General features: G+C 57.0%; 3 protein-coding genes across 9 annotated transcripts in view; 1 reads left to right on the top strand and 2 right to left on the bottom strand.

Annotated features, from left to right (window-relative positions):
• Positions 1 to 354: 354 nt before the first annotated feature.
• PAQR6 (progestin and adipoQ receptor family member 6) lies at positions 355 to 11,635 on the top strand. Of its 5 annotated transcripts, none has more exons than XM_069576586.1 (9): positions 355 to 1,094; positions 2,046 to 2,127; positions 2,480 to 2,555; positions 3,003 to 3,130; positions 3,263 to 3,468; positions 3,576 to 3,702; positions 4,083 to 4,179; positions 4,377 to 4,527; positions 9,400 to 11,635. In XM_069576586.1, exons 3-9 carry the CDS (start codon positions 2,505 to 2,507, stop codon positions 9,492 to 9,494), a joined length of 855 nt encoding a protein of 284 aa, XP_069432687.1. In that variant the 5' UTR covers positions 355 to 1,094; positions 2,046 to 2,127; positions 2,480 to 2,504; the 3' UTR covers positions 9,495 to 11,635. The 5 variants fall into 5 exon arrangements, with proteins under 5 accessions (XP_069432687.1, XP_069432677.1, XP_069432686.1 ...); XM_069576576.1 differs by lacking the exon at positions 9,400 to 11,635 and adding an exon at positions 4,845 to 5,818; XM_069576585.1 differs by lacking the exons at positions 2,046 to 2,127; positions 9,400 to 11,635 and adding an exon at positions 4,845 to 5,818 and having other exon boundaries at positions 759 to 1,275.
• BGLAP (bone gamma-carboxyglutamate protein) lies at positions 5,935 to 8,464 on the bottom strand. Its single transcript, XM_069576622.1, has 4 exons — positions 6,862 to 8,464; positions 6,598 to 6,636; positions 6,328 to 6,397; positions 5,935 to 6,173 (listed from the first exon to the last, which is right to left on the bottom strand). Exons 1-4 carry the CDS (start codon positions 6,920 to 6,922, stop codon positions 6,044 to 6,046), a joined length of 300 nt encoding a protein of 99 aa, XP_069432723.1. The 5' UTR covers positions 6,923 to 8,464; the 3' UTR covers positions 5,935 to 6,043.
• Positions 8,464 to 21,282, bottom strand: part of PMF1 (polyamine modulated factor 1) — a 26,920-nt gene continuing 14,101 nt past the window's right edge. Inside the window, exons 2-6 of one of the 3 annotated variants that reach the window (XM_069576593.1) lie at positions 15,731 to 15,811; positions 13,273 to 13,378; positions 12,155 to 12,255; positions 10,553 to 10,748; positions 8,464 to 8,968 (exon numbers count right to left, since the gene is read on the bottom strand). In XM_069576593.1, coding sequence (XP_069432694.1) covers positions 8,915 to 8,968; positions 10,553 to 10,748; positions 12,155 to 12,255; positions 13,273 to 13,378; positions 15,731 to 15,811 — 538 coding nt within the window. In that variant the 3' untranslated portion in view covers positions 8,464 to 8,914. The remainder of the gene's footprint in view (positions 8,969 to 10,552; positions 10,749 to 12,154; positions 12,256 to 13,272; positions 13,379 to 15,730; positions 15,812 to 21,282) is intronic. The other 2 variants (XM_069576603.1, XM_069576611.1) reach the window with 2 other exon arrangements.

Below are 21,282 nucleotides of genomic sequence, written 5' to 3'. Positions count from 1 at the left end.
CTGTAGCCTATCCATAGAGTTCTCTAGGCAAGAATACTGGAATGGATTGCCATTTCCTACTCCAGGGGACCTTCCTGACCTAGGGATCAAACCCAGGTTTCCTGCATTGCAGGCAGATTCTTTACTGCCAAGCCAGCAGGGAAGACCAGGGCCGACAGGTGAAGGCTATACAGATGCTCGAGAACACCACGCCATGTTAGGGCACTGACCCCCATACAGTCAGACATCTGCATGTGGCTATCCAGTTGGCTTTCTGTATTCAGTTTCACATCCGTGATTCAAACATGGACCATGTTGCAGAGTACATATTTAGTGAAAAATTGTTTATAAATGCAGTTCACACGCAAGTTCAAGGGTTAACTTTTGAAGGTGACGGCCTGGGGGTGGTTGGTGGTCTTCAGCTGGGTCCTCTGAATCAAGGAGAAACCTCAGGAGAGATGGGGGTGAATCTTGAAACCAGCTTCTTGAGTCTTCATCTGTCCCTTCGCTAGGATTGACACACCTCTCGTGCGTTTGGGGAGTGGAGGAGCTTGGTGAACCCCTCGTGGTTTAAACCAACGTTTACCAAATGTATTTGCTCTGAATTCTGTCCAGCACCAGGCACTAAGGCAGCAAAGCACAATGAGAAGTGATTTTGGAAAATCCAAAGCTGGGGTTGGAATTCCTCTGCCTAGCCTAAGGCAGAGTCCCCCATCTTCAGCTGCTGGGAGAGCCTGGAACCCTGGAGGCGTGGGGCAGCCCGCACTGAGGGGTCCCTCCATACCGGCCTGGCTGCCTCCTGGCTAGGGCCTGGGCCTCTTCCAGCCAGTCTGCTCTCAGTGGGGTGGGGTCAAGCTGCAGGGGCTGGCTGTGTGCTGGAGGCCGAGTGAGCTGCCTGCTAATGGGGCTGGGCCACCCTGCGCTGCTCCCTGAAGGCTGGACAAGGCTAGGATTGTTTCCCCGCTTCCTTTGTCTCCCACACCCCGCCCAGGCCTGGCCCGCCTGCCTGCCGCTCCTCTCCCTCCCGTTGGCCCGGCTGGCAAGAGCCCGGGACTCCGCCCGTGGAGCCCGGGGCCTGCCGACCCTCTGACTTGGGAGCACCCGTCAAGCTCTGGGTAAGGAAGGTCATCTGGGGGGCTAGAGGCAATGCACCTGCTCCAGCTGCACCACCACCCCCCCCACCCATTTCTTGGCTACAGCTGACTACTCCAGAGACCTGACCCTAGTGCTGAGGGGAGCTAGACCCCAGCATCGTCCTGGTCCACCCCTCCCCGAAGTAGCTGGGCTGCACTCAGGGTAGGTCAGGACACCCCCATCCTCCTCTTGGGAGGGGTCGGTCATCGATCTTGGGTAGTTTCTTGGGTGTGTTCCGAAGCTTGTGGGGTCTTAGTTCCAGGACCAAGGATGGAACCCAGGCCCTCGGCAGTGAAAACACGGCGTCCTAATCACCGGCATGCTAGGTCACTTCAGTTGTGCCCTACTCTCTGGCCCCAGGGACTAGCCCACCAGAGAAGTCTGATCGCTGGATGGCCCCAGAATTCCCAGGGTCATCTACCTTAAAGCTTAGCCGGGGTGCAGACTAGGGACCAGACCTCCCTTGTGTCCAGCAGGGTCCCCAGCATCCAGCTCAAGGGCAGAGGCTTGGGGTTCAGGCTGGCTGTGTAAGGCCCGGAGTGTGTGAGGTGCAGACACAGAGTCGGCAAAGCGGCAGCAGCAGGAAGAGGGGTGGGTCTGGGCTGGAAAGTTTTGGCCTGGAGAGGTGGGCGGGGTGTCCTGTTTTCCCTCCTCCCACCCTGGTGGCCCAGCCCCTCCACTTGTGCCAAGGAATGTGCCTGGGAGAGGCGGCCCGGGAGGCGGGCGGGGCAGTAGAGCCGCGGCCACCCGGAGGCAGCACACAGGTCTGAGGCTGAAGGGCGCAGGGCTCAGGAGGGACAGGGACCGGAACACCCCTGTGGGTGTGAGTGTAGTCGTCAAAGAGCTAAGCTTCCCCCAATTCCTTGCCCCACCAGTGGGCATCTGGTTTCTCCCAGAATTCTTCTTAAGCTCCCTGAGTTTTCTGTGCTCAGCCTAGGCACTGGGGGCCAAGGGGCTTTCTGGTGGCGGTGGCAGCGGCGGCGGCGTGCCTGGGCTCTCTCTCTGCTGTCCTCTGTAAGTCAGGGTTCTGAGACAGAAATCTGGGGTTAGGGACTTGGATCCAGGGTTCCTGAGGCAGCCTTCTGGCTGAGGAGGCCACTCCACTCCTTGATGGATCAGTCCCCCTTCATGGGGGAACTGAATGGCCCCAGGTTAGGCTGAGGAGGGCCTGGGGTTATGACCACTGGGGAAGATGGGAGAGCCTCCCTAGGCCTGAAGGAAGCAGCTTGGTGGCCAGCTACCATGGCACGCATGCCTGTACACAGCCCACCCTGGGACTCAGGGATGGGGTCCAGCCTGGGCCTGGGTGAAAAGGGACCCATGGATGGGGGCAGATACCTAAATCCCCTCTGCCCTTTGTCTCCAGGTCAACGTGGAGGTGCCGGGCCACCATGCTCAGTCTCAAGCTGCCCCAACTCCTTCGAGTCCACCAGGTCCCCAGGGTGAGGGATTCACCAGCTCCTACTTCCCAGGGTGCTGGCTGGGTGGAGGTGCTTCTCTTTGTGCAAGTGCGGAAATCTTTGCCACAGGCTTCCTCTTATCCCTGTCATTTTGGTGTGGGGCTCCTGTTCTCTAAGGAGCAGGGTTTGTGACCTGCTTCCTGGAGCCCAGCACGCTGCTTTACCCGGAGTCCCGAGCCTCAGAGGCCATGTGTCCACCGACTCCCAACCCCACCTTGTCCCCTTCCTCTGCCTCTTCTGTCCCTCACCTGCTCTCTGGGTACTGGGACCTGTGCTGAGATGGGCTTGGATTCAGTCTGGCTTTGGCACCATGGTGACCTGCAGACCATTCCCTTCAACCCTCCTTCCACAGGTCTCTCTTGGAGAGAAAGGGTGAAACACAGTGACTCCCCTCTTCTCCCCCCACCCCGCCCCCACCCACTACCCTAGGTGTTCTGGGAAGATGGTATCATGTCTGGCTACCGCCGCCCCACCAGCTCGGCCTTGGACTGTGTCCTCAGCTCTTTCCAGATGACCAACGAGACCGTCAACATCTGGACTCACTTCCTGCCCACCTGGTGAGGGAAGCTCTGTCTCAGGCTTGGGCCTTGAGCTCAAGGGGGTACTCAGGCGGGCCAGGACTGCCTGGGCCCACGGGCTGCAGTGGGAGTCGCCGGGGCTCCGGTGGCCTGAGCACGTGCCCGCCGCAGGTACTTCCTGTGGCGCCTCCTGGCGCTGGCGGGAGGCCTGGGCTTCCGGTCGGAGCCCTACCACTGGCCGCTGCTCGTCTTCCTGCTGCCCGCCTGCCTCTACCCGTTTGCATCGTGCTGCGCGCACACCTTCAGCTCCATGTCGCCCCGCGTGCGTCACATCTGCTACTTCCTGGATTACGGTGCGCTCAGCCTCTACAGCCTGGGTGAGCCCCACGGCGGCGGGCAGGGGGAGGGGAGTTTCAGGCAGGGCGGGGGTGTGGCACGGGGGTCCTGGGGCGGGGCCTCAGCTCCCGCCCCGCCCCGCCCCCAGGCTGCGCCTTCCCCTATGCCGCCTACTCCATGCCGGCCTCCTGGCTGCACAGCCACCTGCACCAGCTCTTTGTGCCCGCCGCCGCACTCAATTCTTTCCTGTGTACCGGCCTCTCCTGCTACTCCCGGTGGGTGCTTGGCCAGTGGTGAAGGGGAAGGCGGAGGGACAGAACAGGGCACCCACAAACACTTGGACACCCAGGACCGCTGGGTGTGCCTGTGCCCCACTGCTCCTGAGCAAAACTAGTGGCTGTGGGGCCGTTTACTGAGGACTTAGTGTGCCCAGAGCCTGCGCCTCAACACCACCCCGGCTCTGTGTCTCCCTCAGCGACCTAAGCGGCACATGTCTATCCCCGTTTTACAGCTGTTGTCACTTAACAGAGGAGTTATGTGGCCTAAGGGCTTTCGAAGCCACTAAACATTCCATGGTGGCCAAAGGTCCCCTGCCCTCCTCTCACCCCCATCCCAGCATAGTGATGGTGACCAGCCCTTCCCTCTTGCCTCCCAGGTTCCCAGAGCTAGAAAGCCCTGGGCTCAGTAAGATCCTCCGCTCGGCCGCCTTCGTCTATCCCTTTCTGTTCGACAACCTCCCACTTTTCTATCGGGTAAGGCTGCTGCTTTCCTGTCCTGACCCTCACAGTGCCCAGTCCCACCCCCTCGAGCCCTGACCCCCAGCCCTGCCACCCACCCTCCCAGCCCAGCATCCAGTCCAGCTGTGCACCCCCCAATCCTCACCAGATCCCAGACACATGATGTCCAGCCCCAAAGCCCCTCCCCACCAACCCTGCTTTTCCTTTGCCAGCTGGGACTGTGCTGGGGCAGGGGCCACAGCTGTGGGCAGGAGGCGCTGAGCACCAGCCACGGCTACCACCTCTTCTGTGCGCTGCTCACTGGCTTCCTCTTCGCCTCTCATTTGCCTGAGCGGCTGGCACCAGGACGCTTTGATTACATCGGTGAGCACAGACCTGGCCTGGCCCGGGGGGGTCAGGGTGACAGCTCCCAGAGCCCTGAGTGAACCGAGCAGAGTGTTCCTGGCAGGGCCCTCAGGTTAACAGCAAAACCAGCAGCACGTACGCCAGGGGCTCTGTGAACAGCAGCTCACTCGTAGTTGCTGATAACTCTGGGAACCTTAAGAAACCCTGGGTTTCTTATTCCTAGTTTTAGGGGAGTAGCAGGCCCAGATGACGGGATGCTCGCCATGGATCACAGGACGAATTGGGGCAGCCCTGGGGATGGGCTATGTGTCCTCACCTGCCCACCCTCCCCACAGGCCACAGCCACCAGCTATTCCACATCTGTGCAGTGCTGGGCACGCACTTCCAGCTAGAGGCGGTGCTGACTGATATGGGATCTCGCCGAGCCTGGCTGGCCACGCAGGAACCGCCCCTGGGCCTGGCAGGCATGGTGGCCACTCTGGGCTTGGCAGTGGCCGGGAACTTGCTCATCATTGCCGCTTTCACAGCTTCCCTATTTCGGGCCCCCAGTACATGCCCCCTGCTGCAAGGTAGCTCACTGGAGTGGGGTACAAAGGCCAAACTGCAATGAGGTCCCATCTCTGAGTTTGCCCTGGAAAGAGGCAGAGTCCAGGCAGGCCCTCATATAGGGGAGGAGACCAGACCCAAGCCTGATAAGATGCGGGCACGTCTGAGCCTGGAAGCAAGAGTGTCTGAGGACAGAGCGTGGAGGTGAGAAGGGAACTGGGAAGACAGAGGCGAGGAGAGGGCCTGAGAGGCTGGGAAAGAGCAGGAAGCTCAAGGAGGGGGCTCTTGATGGGGTTGGGAAGTGCTGAGGGTCTGAGAGGGGAGATGCGTGTGTCCAGGCTGGAGCTGCCCCACCTGCCATCGAAGGCTGGGGTGGGAGGCACTGGGTCCTTTTATCTGGTCCCATTTCTGGTGCTCCTGGAATTTCTGCGCAGCCCAGGGAAGAACTAACATGGCTAACCCAGGCCCACCCTGAATGCTTGTTAACCTGGCTGGGAGGCCCCCTCGTGCCCTACCCCCAAAGCAGGCAGCACTGGCCGCGGCAGTTCTTGGCCTGTGGCTGTGAGGGCATCTGTCCTGGTCACAACCGTGGACTCCATATCCAGGCCTCTGGGATCTGGTCTGTTTGGGTGTGTCATGGATGGGGCAGTGGGTTGAGGTGGGGGTGGGTGCTGGGCTAGAGAGGAGAACCCTAGCTAGACTTTAGGAAGCTACCTTCAATGCTTCTGGAATCAGGCAGGGATAAATAAATACATCAACAACAGATTTTGGGAAACACTTTCTGGGACTGAAAAAGGTAAAACCTCTGGCTCCACTCCCCATCGTCCCAGTGCCTCCTCCTCACACTCCACAGATGGACAAAAAAAATCACAGCCCCAGTTCCTCTTCTGGAGTTTATTCTAGAGCAGCGGGGATGATGGGGAGGGGAGGGGTCCTGGAGAGAAGCCAGAGCTGGGGGCTGCCAGCCAGGTCAGCAGGGCTGCGAGCTCTAGACCGGGCCGTAGAAGCGCCGATAGGCCTCCTGGAAGCCGATGTGGTCAGCTAGCTCATCACAGTCAGGGTTGAGCTCACACACCTCCCTCCTGGGCTCCAGCGGATCTGGGTAGGGGGCTGGGGCTCTGAGAACCCACCACACTGGCCATCAGCCTCCATGCAAAGTGCCCGCCCCACCTCCCACGGCACTCGGGGCTCCAGGGGACACCCACAGCGGGCACTCCTCCCGGCCCATCCTGCAGATGCAGGGCCTTGGCCCGGTACCTCCCCTCCTCTCACCCCAGCCCAGGGTCCAGGTAGCGCCTGAGTCTCTTCACCACCTCGCTGCCCTCCTGCTTGGACACGAAGGCTGTGGAGCACAGGGGCAGGGGTCAGGTGGCTCCCAGTTTGGGTGGATAAGGTGAGGAGCAGGCTGGCCTTCCTGAGAGCCAGATGGGAGGGAGCAGGAGGGGAGAATGGGACTAAGGGGACTGGGGTAAGAACGGGTGCTGGGAGTGGGCAGCTCCCTTGGGGATACGGGGCATAGCCCCCGCCCAGCCCACTTCATACCTGTGCCTTTGCCCGACTCTGCATCACCAGGCTTTGCATCTGCAAAGAAAAGGAGCCCAGTTCACCCCTGCCCATCCTTAGGGCCCTCCCCACCTTCCCCTGCCTCTGGCAGCCTGCTCTTCCCTCCTTTTCCTCCACAAGGAGAGAAGGGGGCAAGTGGATTGTGACTACAGACAGCTAGCTGGGCCGTCGCAGGGACTGCCAGTGGAAGGGGTGAGGAGGGGAGGCCGTGGCACTGATCTGGGCCGGGGGCGGGGCGCTCACCTGCCTGGCCAGCAAGGCAGAGGGTGGCCAGGCCCAGCAGGGCGAGCACGGGGGCTCTCATGGTGTCTGTCAGCGGCTGCGCGGACCCGGCCAGTCTGCTTCTCCTGGCCTCCAGCGCCGTTTTATACTCTCTGGGCTGTGCCCCAGAGGCAGGGGTGCGGGCGGGTCACGGGGTAGTCTGCCAGGGCTGCTTGGGGCTCATCCGCCTCAGCTCTGTCAGCCAAACCCCAAAGGAGGTTGTGGTTGGAGCTGTGGCTCCCTGGGCAGGCCCCCGGAGTGATGGAGGAGGGCTCGCCTTAATCCGAGACTGCCAGCCTCCAGAGAAGGTCCCCAGCTCCTCCCCACGGGGTCGCCCCAGGTCCCCCAGCCCCTACTCTCCCTCTGAGCCCCAGCCTCAGTTAGGGCCATCAGTGGGGCAGGCTGGGAGGGGAGGATGGGGAGCCTAGAGAGGAAGGGGGGCCGGGGGTCTAAAATAGAATTGCGTGGAGTTGGGCTGCGGCCTCTCAGACTGTGATTTCCACCGTTGGCCCCATGGGCAGGAGCCAAACCGCAGGGAGGGCGGGCCTGCCAACAGATGCCCTCATTCGCCCTGAGGAGCCCTGTCCTAGAGAGGCCTCGACAGCGGGGCGGCTCGGCCCTGTGCTTCAGGACAGGGGAAGGGGTCGGGGCAGCTCTTTGGTCTGCCACCGGCCAGGTGGGCCCCAAGCTGAAGACCTCCTTACCCGTGCCCCTCACAGGTGGGGACGCAAGGTCTGCACGGGGCGGGAAGATGAAGAGCACCCCTGGGCTCCTGACCACCCCTTCCTCTTCCTGCCCTCACAGCCTCCCCAATGCCAACCCTGGGGACCTGTCCTCCAAGGGACAGAATATCCATCTCGAACTTCTGCCTCAGCTCAGGCTGGAGAAGAGGGGTGTGCTCACCCACCCCCACTCACCGAGTGGAGGCCTGGCAGACACAGCACTGCCCGCCCACCCCCACCTGTGGCTGGGTGTTTGGATACCTCCACGGGAGAGGAGACACTGGGCTCAACTTAGGGGTTGGTGTCTGTGAAGAGGGGCCACCCTGACATCTCCCAAGTGTCCCTGGAGTTCCCAGACAGACCAATCAGGCCTCTGTCCAGTGAGGGTGAAGCTCTCGCCCATACCCCTCACCCTCTGGTCTGGAGGAGGTACCCACCCCACCTTTGGCCAAGTCTCTCCTGATGCCCTGTGGCCCTGGCTGGGGAAGAGGGGGCGTGAGGAGCCAGAGGACAAAGTCCCAGCCCCCGGGAGGGCCCACCGATGCAACCACTGACGAGGCCCACCACAGAGCGTCTCTCAGAAGCAACCCAAGGGGACGAGAACGGTGGGCTGGCTTGGACAGAGTACACCCCACGGAGGCTTGTTCTGGCCTCAGGGAACCCAAGGGTCCTGGTTTTGGTGACGGGGCTTCCCAGCCCTTCTGTATATGATGGTTAAACACAGCCCCCACCCGCCCTCCCCAAGACCTCTTGCAGCCCTGCAACCAAAGACCTCGATGGGAGCCAGGACTCCGGTCCAGGGTGGAATCTTGGCCTTGGAGAGTCTGGGGAGAGGCCCAGGCGGAAGCAGCACCCTCACAGATTACAGTGTAGTGGAGGAGGTTTATTTGCGGATGTGGGGAGAGCATGGCAAGGGCCCCTGGGGCTGGCCAGCAAGGGGGCAATCAGGAGACTGGAAACAGAGTCCCTGAGCCAGGTCCGAGGGTGGGCTCAGGAACTGGCAGTGTCTGTCGGGGGGTAGGGTGGCGGGTTGGCCCAAACCTATACGAGAGGAAGCACGGGGCCTGCCTTCCACGGCGGAAGCTGGCCAAGAGTCCTCAAGTTAGGAGAAAACGGGAGGAATCTGAACGTCGTGTATGTTTCTGACGCCAAGGAGCCCCAAAGTACAACAGCAATGGAGACACTTCCTTCTCCAGCAGATTCCATCACTGCTGAGGGACTGTTCTCACACGCAGCTCACTCAGGCCCAGCATCCTGGACCACAGGGCCTTGACCTTGACTGCCCTCTGCTCCTGGGTCTGGCCCTCTCCTCCTCACTCAGGCTCCTTTAGCACGGCCAACAGCTCCTTCTGTTCTCTGTGTAGAGCCTGACATCAATGAGAGAGAACAGACAAATTGGGAAATGAGAAAACCCACACCCCTTTCCTCCACTGTCCTTGACTCCAGGCCCGAGTTTCTGGCAGGACGATATGGAAGGCGTCTGTGACTCATGTCACGGGCCCAGCAGGGCATGTTAGGAAATCCACCCCACTCAGCAGGTGTTTATGGCAGGCTTGAGGCCTCCACAGAGAAGACTGATCTTCAGAAAGGTCCCTAAAGTGTCCCCCTGACCCTCTGACCTCAGTGGAGATTGCTAGCAGAGATGCTTTCTTAAATGGACTTTCAGCTGGGCTAATGGTTTAGCTGCTAAGCTGTATCCAACTCTTTTCGACCCCATGGACTGTAGCCTGCCGGGCTCTTCTGTCCATAGGGATCTCCAGGTAAGACTACAGGAGTGGGTTGCTATTTCCTTCTCCAGGGGATCTGCCCAACCCAAGGATCAAACCCACACCTCCTGCTCTGCAGGCAAAGCCTTTACCACTGAGCCGCTGGGGAAGCCTTCAGCCGGACTAGACATGGAAATTGCGGTAAAAGGGGCTCTCTGGGCTCACACAGGGCGCGGCGCTGAGCACACCTGACCCACTTCAGACAATGGCTGGGATCTGCGCCTGTGGCGGGAGAGGTGTGGCTCTAAGAGCAGGGTGCGCCCTCCTTCCTCTTACGGCAGAAGCACCGAATGCCACAGCTGGCAGGGCTCTGGGGATCACTATTTGGCCAATTTGGAAGCCAGAGCCCCGTCAGGGAAGTGACCTTTGGCCTCACAGTGATGGAGTGGCAATGTCAGAGCACCCGAGACACAACTCTGAGCCACGGAACCCGGCCCAGCAGCAGACCAGGCTGAGGGCCTCGGCTACCCGTCCTGGGCCCCGCCAGGCAGGCCTGGGCCACTACACAGCACAACAGTGCAGCCCCAGGGCCGGAGGCTGAGGAGTACAGACGAGAGGAAGCAGAGCAGGACACAGCCCTTCTCCCGCCGCCGCCTCTCTCAGGCTCGGCGCCTTGCTGAGGCTGCGGCACGGCCTTTAGGTTCCCCTGACTGGTCTTGGGAGGAGAAGACCAAGGAACCCAAGAGCCATGGATCTGGGGACCTATCCTGCTCAGGATCAGGAGGGTTTGCCCCAGGAAGGGAGCTGTCAAGTGGCCATGATAGACATCAGCTGGACAGAACCCAAAGGCAGGCCACGGTTCAAGCCCCACTAGAAACCCTCTTTGGGACCGTGCTTTGAGCCAGCAAGGAAGCCGCCTCATCACTCTGCCGCACACCTGCTATCTGTGCCACCCAGCCTGAGCAACCCTTCCCTTTGTTTACCAAGTGACTGGGCCACTTTCAGGACACGCTTTTGTTACAGGGAGGCTATGTTGTAGGTATGCTGACACTCTAGAAGTCGTTCTAAAGTACACGCTGTAAAGGTGCCGGGCAGTGGTCACGTGGAGTTGAGCCGCCATGGCTATGGAGTGCTGACCCTGACCGCGACAGGGAGAAGCCGCCCCTGGGCACACCACTTGCTCTCTCTGGGCCCATTCTCTCCTCAGCTGCCACAGGGCACTGAGGGCCGGGCCGGGGCACTCACCTGCCAGGCCTGCTGCCGGGCCTGGGCCTGCAGCTGCAGCTCCTCCAGCTGCCTGCGCCCAGCCAGGACTGCGTCCGCCAGCTGCCGGTTCTCGGCCTCCTGCTTCTGCACACGACGCTGCAGGGCCCCCCGCTGCTGCAGCAAGTAGGGCGCCATGGCGCTGCGCAGGTCCTTCTCCGGGATCCCACTGGGGCGCCTGCAGGGGGCGCAGGGGTGGGGACAAGGAGGAGGAGGAGGTGGTGGGGTGAGGCCTCTCCTCCAAGCCCAGGTGGCACGCCCACCTTTAGCCTCGAGCTGAGCTGGCTCTCCTGTGGTCTCTCTCACTCCCAAAACCGATCCCATGGCTCCTGCTCCTGAAGGGAACGCTGACCCCTGTCCCTCAGCTTCCGCTCCCAGGAACCCACCTCTTCCCTTCTCACTAGTCCGCACCCTAGCCTTCCTCCTTTCATCCACATACACTCTCCCCAGCTCTACGCCTCCCGGGTTGAAGGAGACTCTCCTCTGTGCTTGTGACCATGTGCCTTGCTGGGGCGTCCCCGCTGTCAGACTGTGAGTGGCCCGAGAGCAGGCCCAGACTCCAAGAGGCCATGGCTGGCTAACGTGGGAAGATAAGGAAAGACAGATCTGAGAGGGCAAGATTACAGGGGTTCTGAGTGCCCAGAGGGAGGAGATGGGTCAGTTCTGATGGGCAGGGGCACAGAAGCCACTGTAGGTTCTTTAAAAATCCTTTGTCAGTTATAAAAGGTACTTCTCTTCAGTTCTGAAGATCATAAAGCATTAAATTGAAAACCTCAAAAACGGTCTTCCCTCCTCCTGACCTAGGAATCTGCTCAGGCAGGGAACGGAGGCAGGAGCTCCGGCCACTGTGGTTTCAGTGCCCTCAGCTCTGCACTCCCGTCCCCAGGGCCCCGCTCCCTCCTGCCCAGGACAGCCAGGCAGCGGGTCTGCCCCCAGAATCTCCTGTCTTAGTCACTGGCGAACCTCTGGCATGAAAAACAGTTCTGGGCGTGTAGTAAATGCTCCTAAAGTATTTGTTGAATGAACAAATGAATAAAAACCAGATGCCTGGGCCAGACTAATCGACCTAAGAGTCCAAACGTCTCTATTCCACCTCATCCCACTACCCTCCACCCTCCCTCTACCCTCTCTCCCACAGGCCAGGGGGGTGCTGAAACAGCTGCCTGGTAGGATTCTCTCATCCCAGTCACCTCAACCCCCAGGATGACATGCGTCTGCCCCCAGCTCTCCCTCCCCAGAGCGGCTATGCGTTTGTCTCTCTGTGCTGGGGCACTGTCTGGTGTTGGTCCTCTCCACCTGTCCCTGTCACAGGGTCCTCTCAAGGGCCGTGAGCCCACAGTCTCATGCACATGGTTCCACCAGAAAAGCTCCTTCAAAATGCTGAAATGCTGGGACTTCCCAGGTGGGCCAGTGGAAGCCTGGGTTCCATCCCGGGTCACAAAAGTCGATCCCACATGCCGCGCAACTAAGATCCATCCAGCACAGCCAAATAAAAAAGAAATTTTTTTTTTAAAGATGATGAAATGCTGCCTCTTTCCCTATGAGACTGCCTGTGTCCAGGGGAGCAGGCAACGCCCTTCTCACCAGGCTGGCTCCGTACGGTCTTTGCTTTCTTCCACGATCGTGTCCAATGCAATCAGGACAGCTTCCAGGTTTCCCTCAGCTTTGATCTCAGAGATTTCCTCCTGGAGGGAGAACAGGCAGGAGCTATAATGATACTAGACAATTCCATATGCTGAACTACTAACGGCACTTAGTAGAATTCCGGCTGACTTAGATTCTGTCTTCACAGAAGCATGCCAACTTTCCCACATGTGACTTCTGTAAGCACGGAAGCACAACACAGAAAACGCTGTAAGAGCCTGCATGGGCTTCGCTAGCGGCCCCGTGGGTCAGAGTCCGCCTGGCAACGCAGGGGACGCCGGTTCAATCCGCGGTCCAGGAAGACCCCACATGCCACACGGCAGCTAAGCCTGCGTGCTACAACTACTGAGCCTGTACTTTGGAGCCCATAAGCTGCAACCTCGAAGCCTGTGTGCCACAAAGCCCGCGCTCTGCCACAAGAGAAGCCACTGCAGCGAGAAGCCTCGCCTCGCAATGAGAGTAGCTCCCACTCTGCACAATTAGAGAAAGCCCACACTCAGCAACAAAGACCCAGCACAGGTAAAAAAATTAGAGCCTGCAGCAATGCTCCCCTCCTGCCCATCATCTCTGAAGGCTGCACACCGAGCGCCCCCGGCTGACAGCACACACACGTTCTGACGCTTAACGAGGCCCATCCTGGAGGGTGCCAGCATGGAACTGAGACTCCCCAGGGAGAGTTATTGGAATCCTGTCCTTTCCTGTGGCCCCTCCAGTATGCAGTTCCCGTGAATTCAACCATTTGCTAAACGCTTCCTCTGTGCCAGGCTTTGCAGCAGGTGCTGGAGAAACAGAGAGAAGCAGAACCAGGCCTGCCCTTGCTGAGCTCCCAAGCTCAGGCGGGACAGCAACTATAACCACCGTTCCAGCACGGGACAAGGAGACTGGAGACGTCCACGTCATCTGGAGGGAAGGGAAGGCGGTCACTGCAGCCCCTGGGCACAGAGGAGTCCTGGGGACTGAGGGCAGATGGGGGCCAAGGGCACCCTGCCCTCGGAGGGCTGATGACCTGGAAGACAGGACCTGAACCAAGAGTGCCTGCGGGGATTCTTGCCACTCACCTGGATAGAAGTCTGCAGCTGAGTTATAAACTTGTCATGGATGCGCTGGGTCATCTCAGGCTGCAGCTGGTAGAAGCTCTTGTAATAGTCAGTGAACCTCTGGAAGCTGGTGGGAGGAGAGAAGGCATAGGCTGGATTCAGAGTCATCAGCTGGCGCCTGGGCAGCGCTGCCCCTCGTCACAGGGCTCGAGGCCTTGTCTCCTTCATGACTCTGGCTAACGGCAGTGGGGGCAAGGTCTCACCTGCAGCTCCGGTCACTGAGGATGGCTCAGCCCCTCCAGTCTCCCCACTTCCTCTCAGCAGAGCCCCGGCTGAGTTCAGGTGTCTCCCTCTGAAGGGTGGGTCACAATCAGGCCAGCCACGGTACTTAAACTCGACCTTACCAAGCACCAAATCACCAGGAGGGCTGATGAAGACTCAGACCACTGCCCTGCCCTCATTCTGAACAAGCTCCCAGGCGATGCTGATGCTGCTGGTTTGCGCCCCTCACTTTGAGAATCTCTGGTCCTTCCAGTGCCCTTGTAGGGCTGCATTAGGACAGGGTATGTGGACGCTGGGAGAGGTTTCCTTACCCCTAAAAAGAGCCACACAGGAAGAGCTGATGCCCGTTCTGTGGGCCTTAACTATACCCAGGTGAGGTTCCAGCCCCCAGCAACCACGGGGGCCTGGCCTGGGAGCAGAGTTTCTACCCTAAGGAGGCGAAGCAGGAAGAAGAAAAGAACCGGGCCTCAGAACATCATCAAACTGCTGGAAACATCAAGCTGGAGCCATCCTACCTCAGGGTTTCTTGTTAGTGAGGTAATGGATTTCTCTCATGGTCTGTGCCGTTTAAAATCAGGGCTCTGTCACTGGCAGCTGACGCACTCCTTGTAGCTGCAAAGGTCAAAGGGTGCCCAGTACACTCCCGATGGCTGGCTCCTCTTGGACAAAGGAACTGAAGTAACTGAAACGAACTCTCATGGCTGTTTCCTCTCCCCCCTCCACCAGTCTCTGCCTGCTCTTTCAGGCTCTTCCCCTCCACAAGTGTTCTCTTAGCATCTGCTATGTGCTGGGTGCTCCAGGTCAGTGAGGCTGGCACGGGCCCCCTGGTGCTGCCAGTGGAGGAAGAGATGGCAGGAAGTACATAAACTCACATGTGAACCTGGGGATGGTTACTAGTGGAGAGTGCTTGGAGGGAAAAGGGCCAGGAGTTAGGGGCTCAGAGAGTGCACCGTGGGGATCACCTTTAAGTGTGGGGGTGGTCAGTGAAGGCCTCTCTGATGAAGGAATGTCAAGGGACCTGCAAAAAGTGGCTGAGGAGGTGTCCCGAAACACACCTCGAGGCTTCACTGTGGGCTCAGATAGTCCTCAGCCATCTGGGCCAGCTAGGGGCTCTGGACAAACAGGACGTTAGGTAGCTGGAGCCCAGTGTGCAGGCCCCGCTGCAGCCAGGGCGTCGCTGCTGGGTCCTCCCTTTCTCACGGCTCTGGGCCTCCTGGCCCATTCCTACCACCAGAACAGAGCCCTCTGAGGCAGACGCAGAGAGTGGTGCAGTGGTGTGCCGGAGCCAGCTCCCAGTGGCTGCAGGAGGCAACCGCTATATTGCCAGGAGATCTGTGAGGCAGTTGTTAAACACAGTAATTACTGAAAATTAAATTATGCAAGATCACAATGGATTATACTAAGAACAAAGGTACTGGGGCTTTCCTGGCGGTGCAGTGGCTAAAACTCTGCGCTCCCAGCACAGGGGGTCTGGGTTTGGTCCCTGGTCACGGAACTAGACCCTGCATGCTGCAACTAAGATCCAGCACAGCCAAATACATACATAAGCATTTTTCAAGAAAACCCACAAAGGTGCTAACTGCTCAAAACACACAATGTCCAAGTCACTCTACACATTTCCCTCTGCTCCGGAGGCCGACTCCATCCACGGTCTCCCATCCGTGGAAGCACTGCTGCCCGTCCCCCCTCTGCTGCATGTAGAGATGCTACGCTGCTAGGCTTATTTACACCTAGGAAGCGGGCAGACCCCGCAAGCCAGGGCTTTATTTCTGGAGAGCTGGCTGTACGCATCTACCAGCACACCTCTGGCTACAGGCGACCGTCTCCCATCCTCTTGAGGGTACACATTTGGTATCCGCGCACCTTGGGGGCAAAACCAAGGTACCAAATACAAAGATGACAGACGTCCTTTCACCCTCGGCAGAGCCCCAGACATCCTGTTGTTTGGCCGCTGGCCCCACGAGCCACGCAGTCTGCGGCTACATGGAGGAATGTGGAGGGACACACGACGCCTGACAAAGCGCGGCTGGAATGGAGACCGGGTAATTGTGGCTTGAAATGGGTCTGGCTCAGAAACGGGAGATCCTGTTCCTCCTCCCAGCCCACTCGCCTGGCGCATCTGAGTTGGGTGCATCTGCTCTCAGCCCAGGCTGGCAGCAGACAGGGCCCAGGGCAGGGGTAGGATAATTCTGCTCACCAGTGCCGCTGGTCAACTCTTCTGGCGTCCCCTTCCTGGTCTGTGAGATCAGTGAAAGTGATGGACCCAGAAACACGCACACTGATACAAACACACAATACAGAAAACATGCTCTGAGAATGTGGAGGGAGAACAGTCAGGCTGGAAGCAGGGAGGAAAGTGGTTTCTTTTCTTTCAGTTTCACTGAAATATAACTGACATATCGCACCCTGTAAGTTTAAGTGCACAGCATAATGACTTATATATACTGGTAAATGATTACCACGGTAAGTAAACATACACCATCTCCGAAACAAAAAGGACTTCCCTGGTGGATCAGATGATAAAGAATCCGCCTGCAATGCGGGAGACCTGGGTTCAATCCCTGGGTTGGGAAGATTCCACGGAGGACAGTATGGCAAGCCACTCCAGTATTCTTGCCTGGAGCATCCCCATAGACAGAGGAGCCTGGTGGGCTACAGTCCATGAGGTCACAAAGAGTCGGACATGACTGAGTGACTAAGCACACACAGAGAAACAAAAAAGAACAAAAAACTGGATTTTCCTTGTTATAAGAACTTGTAGAATCTGCTTTTTAAACAGCTTTCACATATACCATACAGCAGTGATAACTGTAGCCATCAAGTTGTGTGGCGTCTCTAGTACTGATTTATCTTACAACTGGAAGCCTGCATATTCAGATCACCTTCTTCATGCAATGCCTTCTCCCCTCAGCCCCCAGGGATTCCTTTCTTGAGAGCCAGTGCAGACTTGGGAATACTGGGAATGCTCTTGTAAATTTCTTGAAGAAACACACTCACAGAGAAATAGGAAAAATGATGCATTTTAGAAAACATTCACGGCCACTCCTGCCAAGTGTCAGCTTTTATCTTCTCACGTAAATTCTAATATCTCTATGGACAGGGATGCCATCCACTATGGCGCTGGGATGTCCAGGGTAGCCAGAACAGTGCTAAATGCACAGCAGCACTCAAGACAAGCTGCAGACCAGGTGAGTGCGACTAAGCTGAGGCCCAGGCTGCGCGGCCTCAGACGTGGTCCATTCCCAGCCACCTCCCCTACCCTGGACCCTAGGGTGCCAAAGCTTGGGCTGCTTGATCAGAGGCGCCCTCTCCACAGAGCATCTCCATCAGCCCCTCTGCCAAGCCCTCCTGTGCCCTGTGCTGGAATGGTCTTCTGGCCTTGGCCTCCCAAGAGTACACAAGGGGCCCTCCTGCTGTTTATGCCGGGTGAGTGTGCCAGCTCTAAGGACTGCCTGTCCTTTTGCCTGGGTTCACATCCTACCTCTACCACTCATCAGCTGAGTGACCCTGGACGACTTCTTTACCTTTATAAGCATCACTCTCTATCTCCATCAAACAGAGATAATAACTATCTATAAGTCACAAGATTACTGGTTAAATGAGGTTAAACATGTAAACACTTAGTACAGTGTACAGGGAAATGCTCCATGTTAGCTTCAATTGTTATCACTATTTTCAAAGCAACAGTCCTCACCACCCCCTGAAAAGTGTAGAATGCAGCCAGTGACTGCTTCCCAGGGCTGGGAAGCCTGAAAAAGGCAGGGGCTTAGTAAAGCATCCTGACTGCGACTGCACGTGCAGGAAGAACCCGACCCCACTGCGAAGAAAAGGCTACACTGTGGTCCCACAAAAACGGCCACATTTTTCATCAATGAAAGTATTTTCTTACTGGAGTATAACTGCTTTACAATGTTGTTACTTTCTGCTGTGTAAGAAGCGAATCAGCTGTGTTTACACATGTACCTGCTCCCTTAGACGCCCCTCCCACCCCCACCCCACCCCACCACTCTAGGTCCTCACAGACCACCAAGCTGAGCTCCTGGATTACACTGCAAGCTCCCACCAGCTGCCTGTTTGATACATGGCAGTGTATTCACATCAAACCCCATCTCCCAATTCATCCCACCCTCTCCTCCCCCGCCACCCGCTGCTGCGCCCGCGAGTCCACTCTCTGTCCGTGTCTCTGCTCCTGCCTTGGAACTAGGCATCTGCACCATTTTTCTAGATTCCTCATACACACTGGCTATACATGGAAAACACATATATCGTTAACATATGATATTTGTTTTTCTCTTTCTGACTTAAACTCCGTTCTGTATAGTAGATTCTAGGTCCATCGACGCCTCTCCAAATGACCGGTCCCGTTTCTTTCTGTGGCTGAGCAGTGCCCCACTGCATACACGCGCCGTGTCTTCTTCACTCATTTCTCCGTCGACGGAGCCTGAGGCTGCTTCCACGTCCTGGCTGCCATAAACCGTGCTGAAAGTAACTGTTCAAAACTGCATTCACTGAATTTCAAAACAGAGCTGACTACACACTAACTGATTTTAACCTGTTTTTTTCTCTTATTATCCAATATCTGAGACACCATGACTGTTCTTGAACTCATCGAAAAAGCATGTCATTCACAGCGCTAAAAATTCATTGCAAGGACTTCTCTGGTGGTCCAGGGGTTAAGATTCCACATCTCTAATGGGGGCCTGGGTTCGATCTCTGGTCAGGGAACTAGATCCTGCATGCTGCAACTAAAACTCAGTGCTTCCAAATATAAAACAGAACAAAACCAAACCACCTCACTGTAAACTGGGTTTTCACGTATGTTTAACTTAAACTATTTAAGGCCAGAATCAAGCTCTGGTGGCGAGTCCATCTGTCAGTTTACAGGCGCAGATAAACTGCAGGAATGGAAAGACAGAGGCACAGACAAGCAAGCATGTGCTAGACGGAGAGGGCAACGGCAGCCCACTCCAGTGTTCCTGCCTGGAGAGTCCCAGGGATGGGGGAGCCTGGTGGGCTGCCGTCTGTGGAGTCGCACAGAGTCGGACACGACTGAAGCGACTTAGCAGCAGCAGCAGTGCTAAGGAAACCTGGTGTGGCCTCCTCCTCCACGGTGCCCCGCTTGCTGCCTGCCTGTTCCACAGACTGTCCACCAGAGGGCGGGTGAGAACCGGCGTTTTCGCTCAATAAAGGCATGGAGGGTGAAGACAGACCAATACAAATATATAGAAGCTGGGGAGCATTGTCACAGAAACCCATGCTCTCCACCCGCCACCCGCCACCTGTACAGCCACCCTGCTTTATTAAGAAATGTTTCTCTAAAATGAAAAAAAAAGAAAGAAAGAAAAGAAAAGAAATATTTCGCTGCTTGGTCTTTCCCCCTCACCCTTTTCAGCCTCAGGACTGAGAAAGGAAGAGGGAATAAAAACCAGAAGTGTTCCCTGATGAAAGTAAGAGGTCAGTTAGCTGCATGTAAATCCAGCCAGAACATCTGCTCACACCATACACAAAAATACACTCAAAATGGCTTAAAGACTTAGATATACGACCTAACACCAAATAACTCCTAATACTGAACACAGGCGAAACCTTCTCTGACATAAATCATACCAATGTTTTCTTAGGTCAGTCTCCAAAGGGAACAGAAATAAAAGCAAAAATAAACAAATGGAACCTAATCCAACTTACACGATTTCACACAACAAAGGAAATCAGAAACGAAATGAAAAGACAACCTACAAAGTGGGAGAAAATATTTGCAAATGATGTGACCAAGCACAGGGCTCCCTGGAGGAAGAAGTGTCCGAGAGCAGCAGGGGTCTGTGAGGGAAGGACAGAAGGCCCGGCAGCAGCGTGAAGATCAGAGTGTGCGCACGCCTGGGGGTGCAGGTGCCGTGACGAGAAACACGCTCGGGGCCCCGCCTGAGCCAGGCACTGTTCCAAGCCCTCTATGCGAAGCAACGCGCTTGGTCCTCATGATAACTCAGGAAGGGTCTGTTCTTACCATGCCCATTTTTCAGACGCAGACGCTGAGGCAGAGAGGAGTCTGCCCAAGGTCACAGAGCTGGGACATGGTGGAGCCATCAGCTCTGGGTCAGGTGTCCTTGGCCTCCAAGACACACAGTCTGCAGGCTGGTGGGTCAGACACACAAAGTCTACACCGTATCATGACAGAAAGAGCTGGAAGAGGGGGCTTTGGGCAGGGGTGGGACAAGATCAGATCTGTATGTTAGAAACCCCCTCTGGCTGCTGGGAGGGGGCACTAAGGAGGCACAGCTGAGCTGACGGCTGACTCGAGCAAGGCTGACACAGCAAGGACAGAGTGAGATGGGTGATCTGAGAACACACGAAGAGCAGACAATCAGCATGATGGGCTGGAGCCGCACACCACAGTCTGGTGAGTCACAACCACACTTCAGAAACTAGCCGCTGCCAGCCGCACGCATCATCTGCACATTCAAAGAGCGTGAGGTATTTCTGAAGCACTTACTTACTCAGAATATTTTAAATATCAAACCACTCTTTTTCCTCTGAAGAACTGCTGCCTATGAACACCAACAGTCGCTGCCATGCGTTCAGAGCTCTACCGGCTCACGTACATGCGCGATTGGCTCTCCTTCCTCGGCCCCTGTCAGACACAGGCTTCAAGTCAGTTTCTACAAACCACCCTCCACAGCACATGTCGGGCAGGAAGACGGGACCCGGAAAGGCTCTGGGCCGGGCTGGCACCTCAGAACTCAGGAACGGTCGGTCACCTCTCACTCCCTCAGTGCCCCCGGGATGGACACCACTCGTGGCACCGCTGCTGGGGGCCGTGGGTACCTGCGGCAGATGGGGCGTTCCCCCCAACGGTGCTAACTTCAACCGGGGCCCCACCAACACCAACTCTAAGCAACTGCCTCTCTTGGCGGGCCCTGATTTACAACAAAACACAGCAAACCTCATCTACTTGCTCTAGCTAAACAGGAAAACAGCTGTTTCTCAGAAGGTCCAGGAGGCTGTATGGACAGAGAAGAACCCTTCGTTTTCAGAAGACAAGGGGAGGTCGCATGTGATAAGCTCCAGCGGGGCCACATTTCTAAGTCCTGAAGCCCGAGAGAGGGCAGATTTGGACGTCTCTGCCTCATGATCCAGCGACAGGAAGACACCCTAACGGAAGACGGGGGTGGGTCTGCGAGATCTGACAGCCCAGCAGGGCCAGTATCCTCCAGTCACCCTGGAGTGTGTCATGTAATCTGGCCTCTGGTCAAGCTAACATGGATGGGAAAACATGAGTTGTAGGGGAATCCAATCTGCACTTTAAAATATCCCTTAGGCTAACTGCCATGTGAACAGGCCAGCTTTTACTATGCAAAGATTCCTGTCCTCTGTATAAGTCCTTGGTCTTTGGGATTGAGGACTTTCAGTGACTCGGGAGAGGGTCAAGCATTTGGACACGTATTAAAAGGCTGTATTCATACATGACATTTACTGAGCCCTTTCTATGTGGAAGCCAGCCGTCAGTTCCTACTTAACTGAATGAGGGGAAGGGTGTTCTAGCAATGAGGAAAAGCAAGTGGAAAGAGCGGGCGGCAAGGGTGCGGGACAGCAGCAGCTCTCAACGCCTAAGAATTTGCGTGCGTGTGTTTGCACACCAAGTGTGCCCTGCTGCACACCCACGGCCCTGACCATGGCTGGAGAGATGGGAAGGGCCAAGGCGTCAATGGCCTTTACACTAAGCTAAGGAGCTGAGCAGTCCTGAGCCAATTCGAC

This window comes from Ovis canadensis, chromosome 1, assembly GCF_042477335.2.
Source record: "Ovis canadensis isolate MfBH-ARS-UI-01 breed Bighorn chromosome 1, ARS-UI_OviCan_v2, whole genome shotgun sequence".
NCBI lineage: Eukaryota > Metazoa > Chordata > Mammalia > Artiodactyla > Bovidae > Ovis > Ovis canadensis.
Note: the sequence above shows the minus strand (reverse complement) of the source record. Positions and strands in the feature narration are given on the sequence as shown.

Excerpts from the sequence above, each read along its gene's own strand:
- BGLAP (XM_069576622.1), bottom strand. The coding sequence starts at position 6,922 with ATGAGAGCCCCCGTGCTCGCCCTGCTGGGCCTGGCCACCCTCTGCCTT. Across the intron at positions 6,398-6,597 it reads AGAGTCGGGCAAAGGCACAG|CCTTCGTGTCCAAGCAGGAG; the intron begins GTATGAAGTGGG and ends TGTGCTCCACAG. Across the intron at positions 6,174-6,327 it reads TACCTGGACCCTGGGCTGGG|AGCCCCAGCCCCCTACCCAG; the intron begins GTGAGAGGAGGG and ends GTGGGTTCTCAG.
- PAQR6 (XM_069576576.1), top strand. The coding sequence starts at position 2,505 with ATGCTCAGTCTCAAGCTGCCCCAACTCCTTCGAGTCCACCAGGTCCCC. Across the intron at positions 2,556-3,002 it reads GAGTCCACCAGGTCCCCAGG|GTGTTCTGGGAAGATGGTAT; the intron begins GTGAGGGATTCA and ends CCACTACCCTAG. Across the intron at positions 3,703-4,082 it reads GGCCTCTCCTGCTACTCCCG|GTTCCCAGAGCTAGAAAGCC; the intron begins GTGGGTGCTTGG and ends CTTGCCTCCCAG.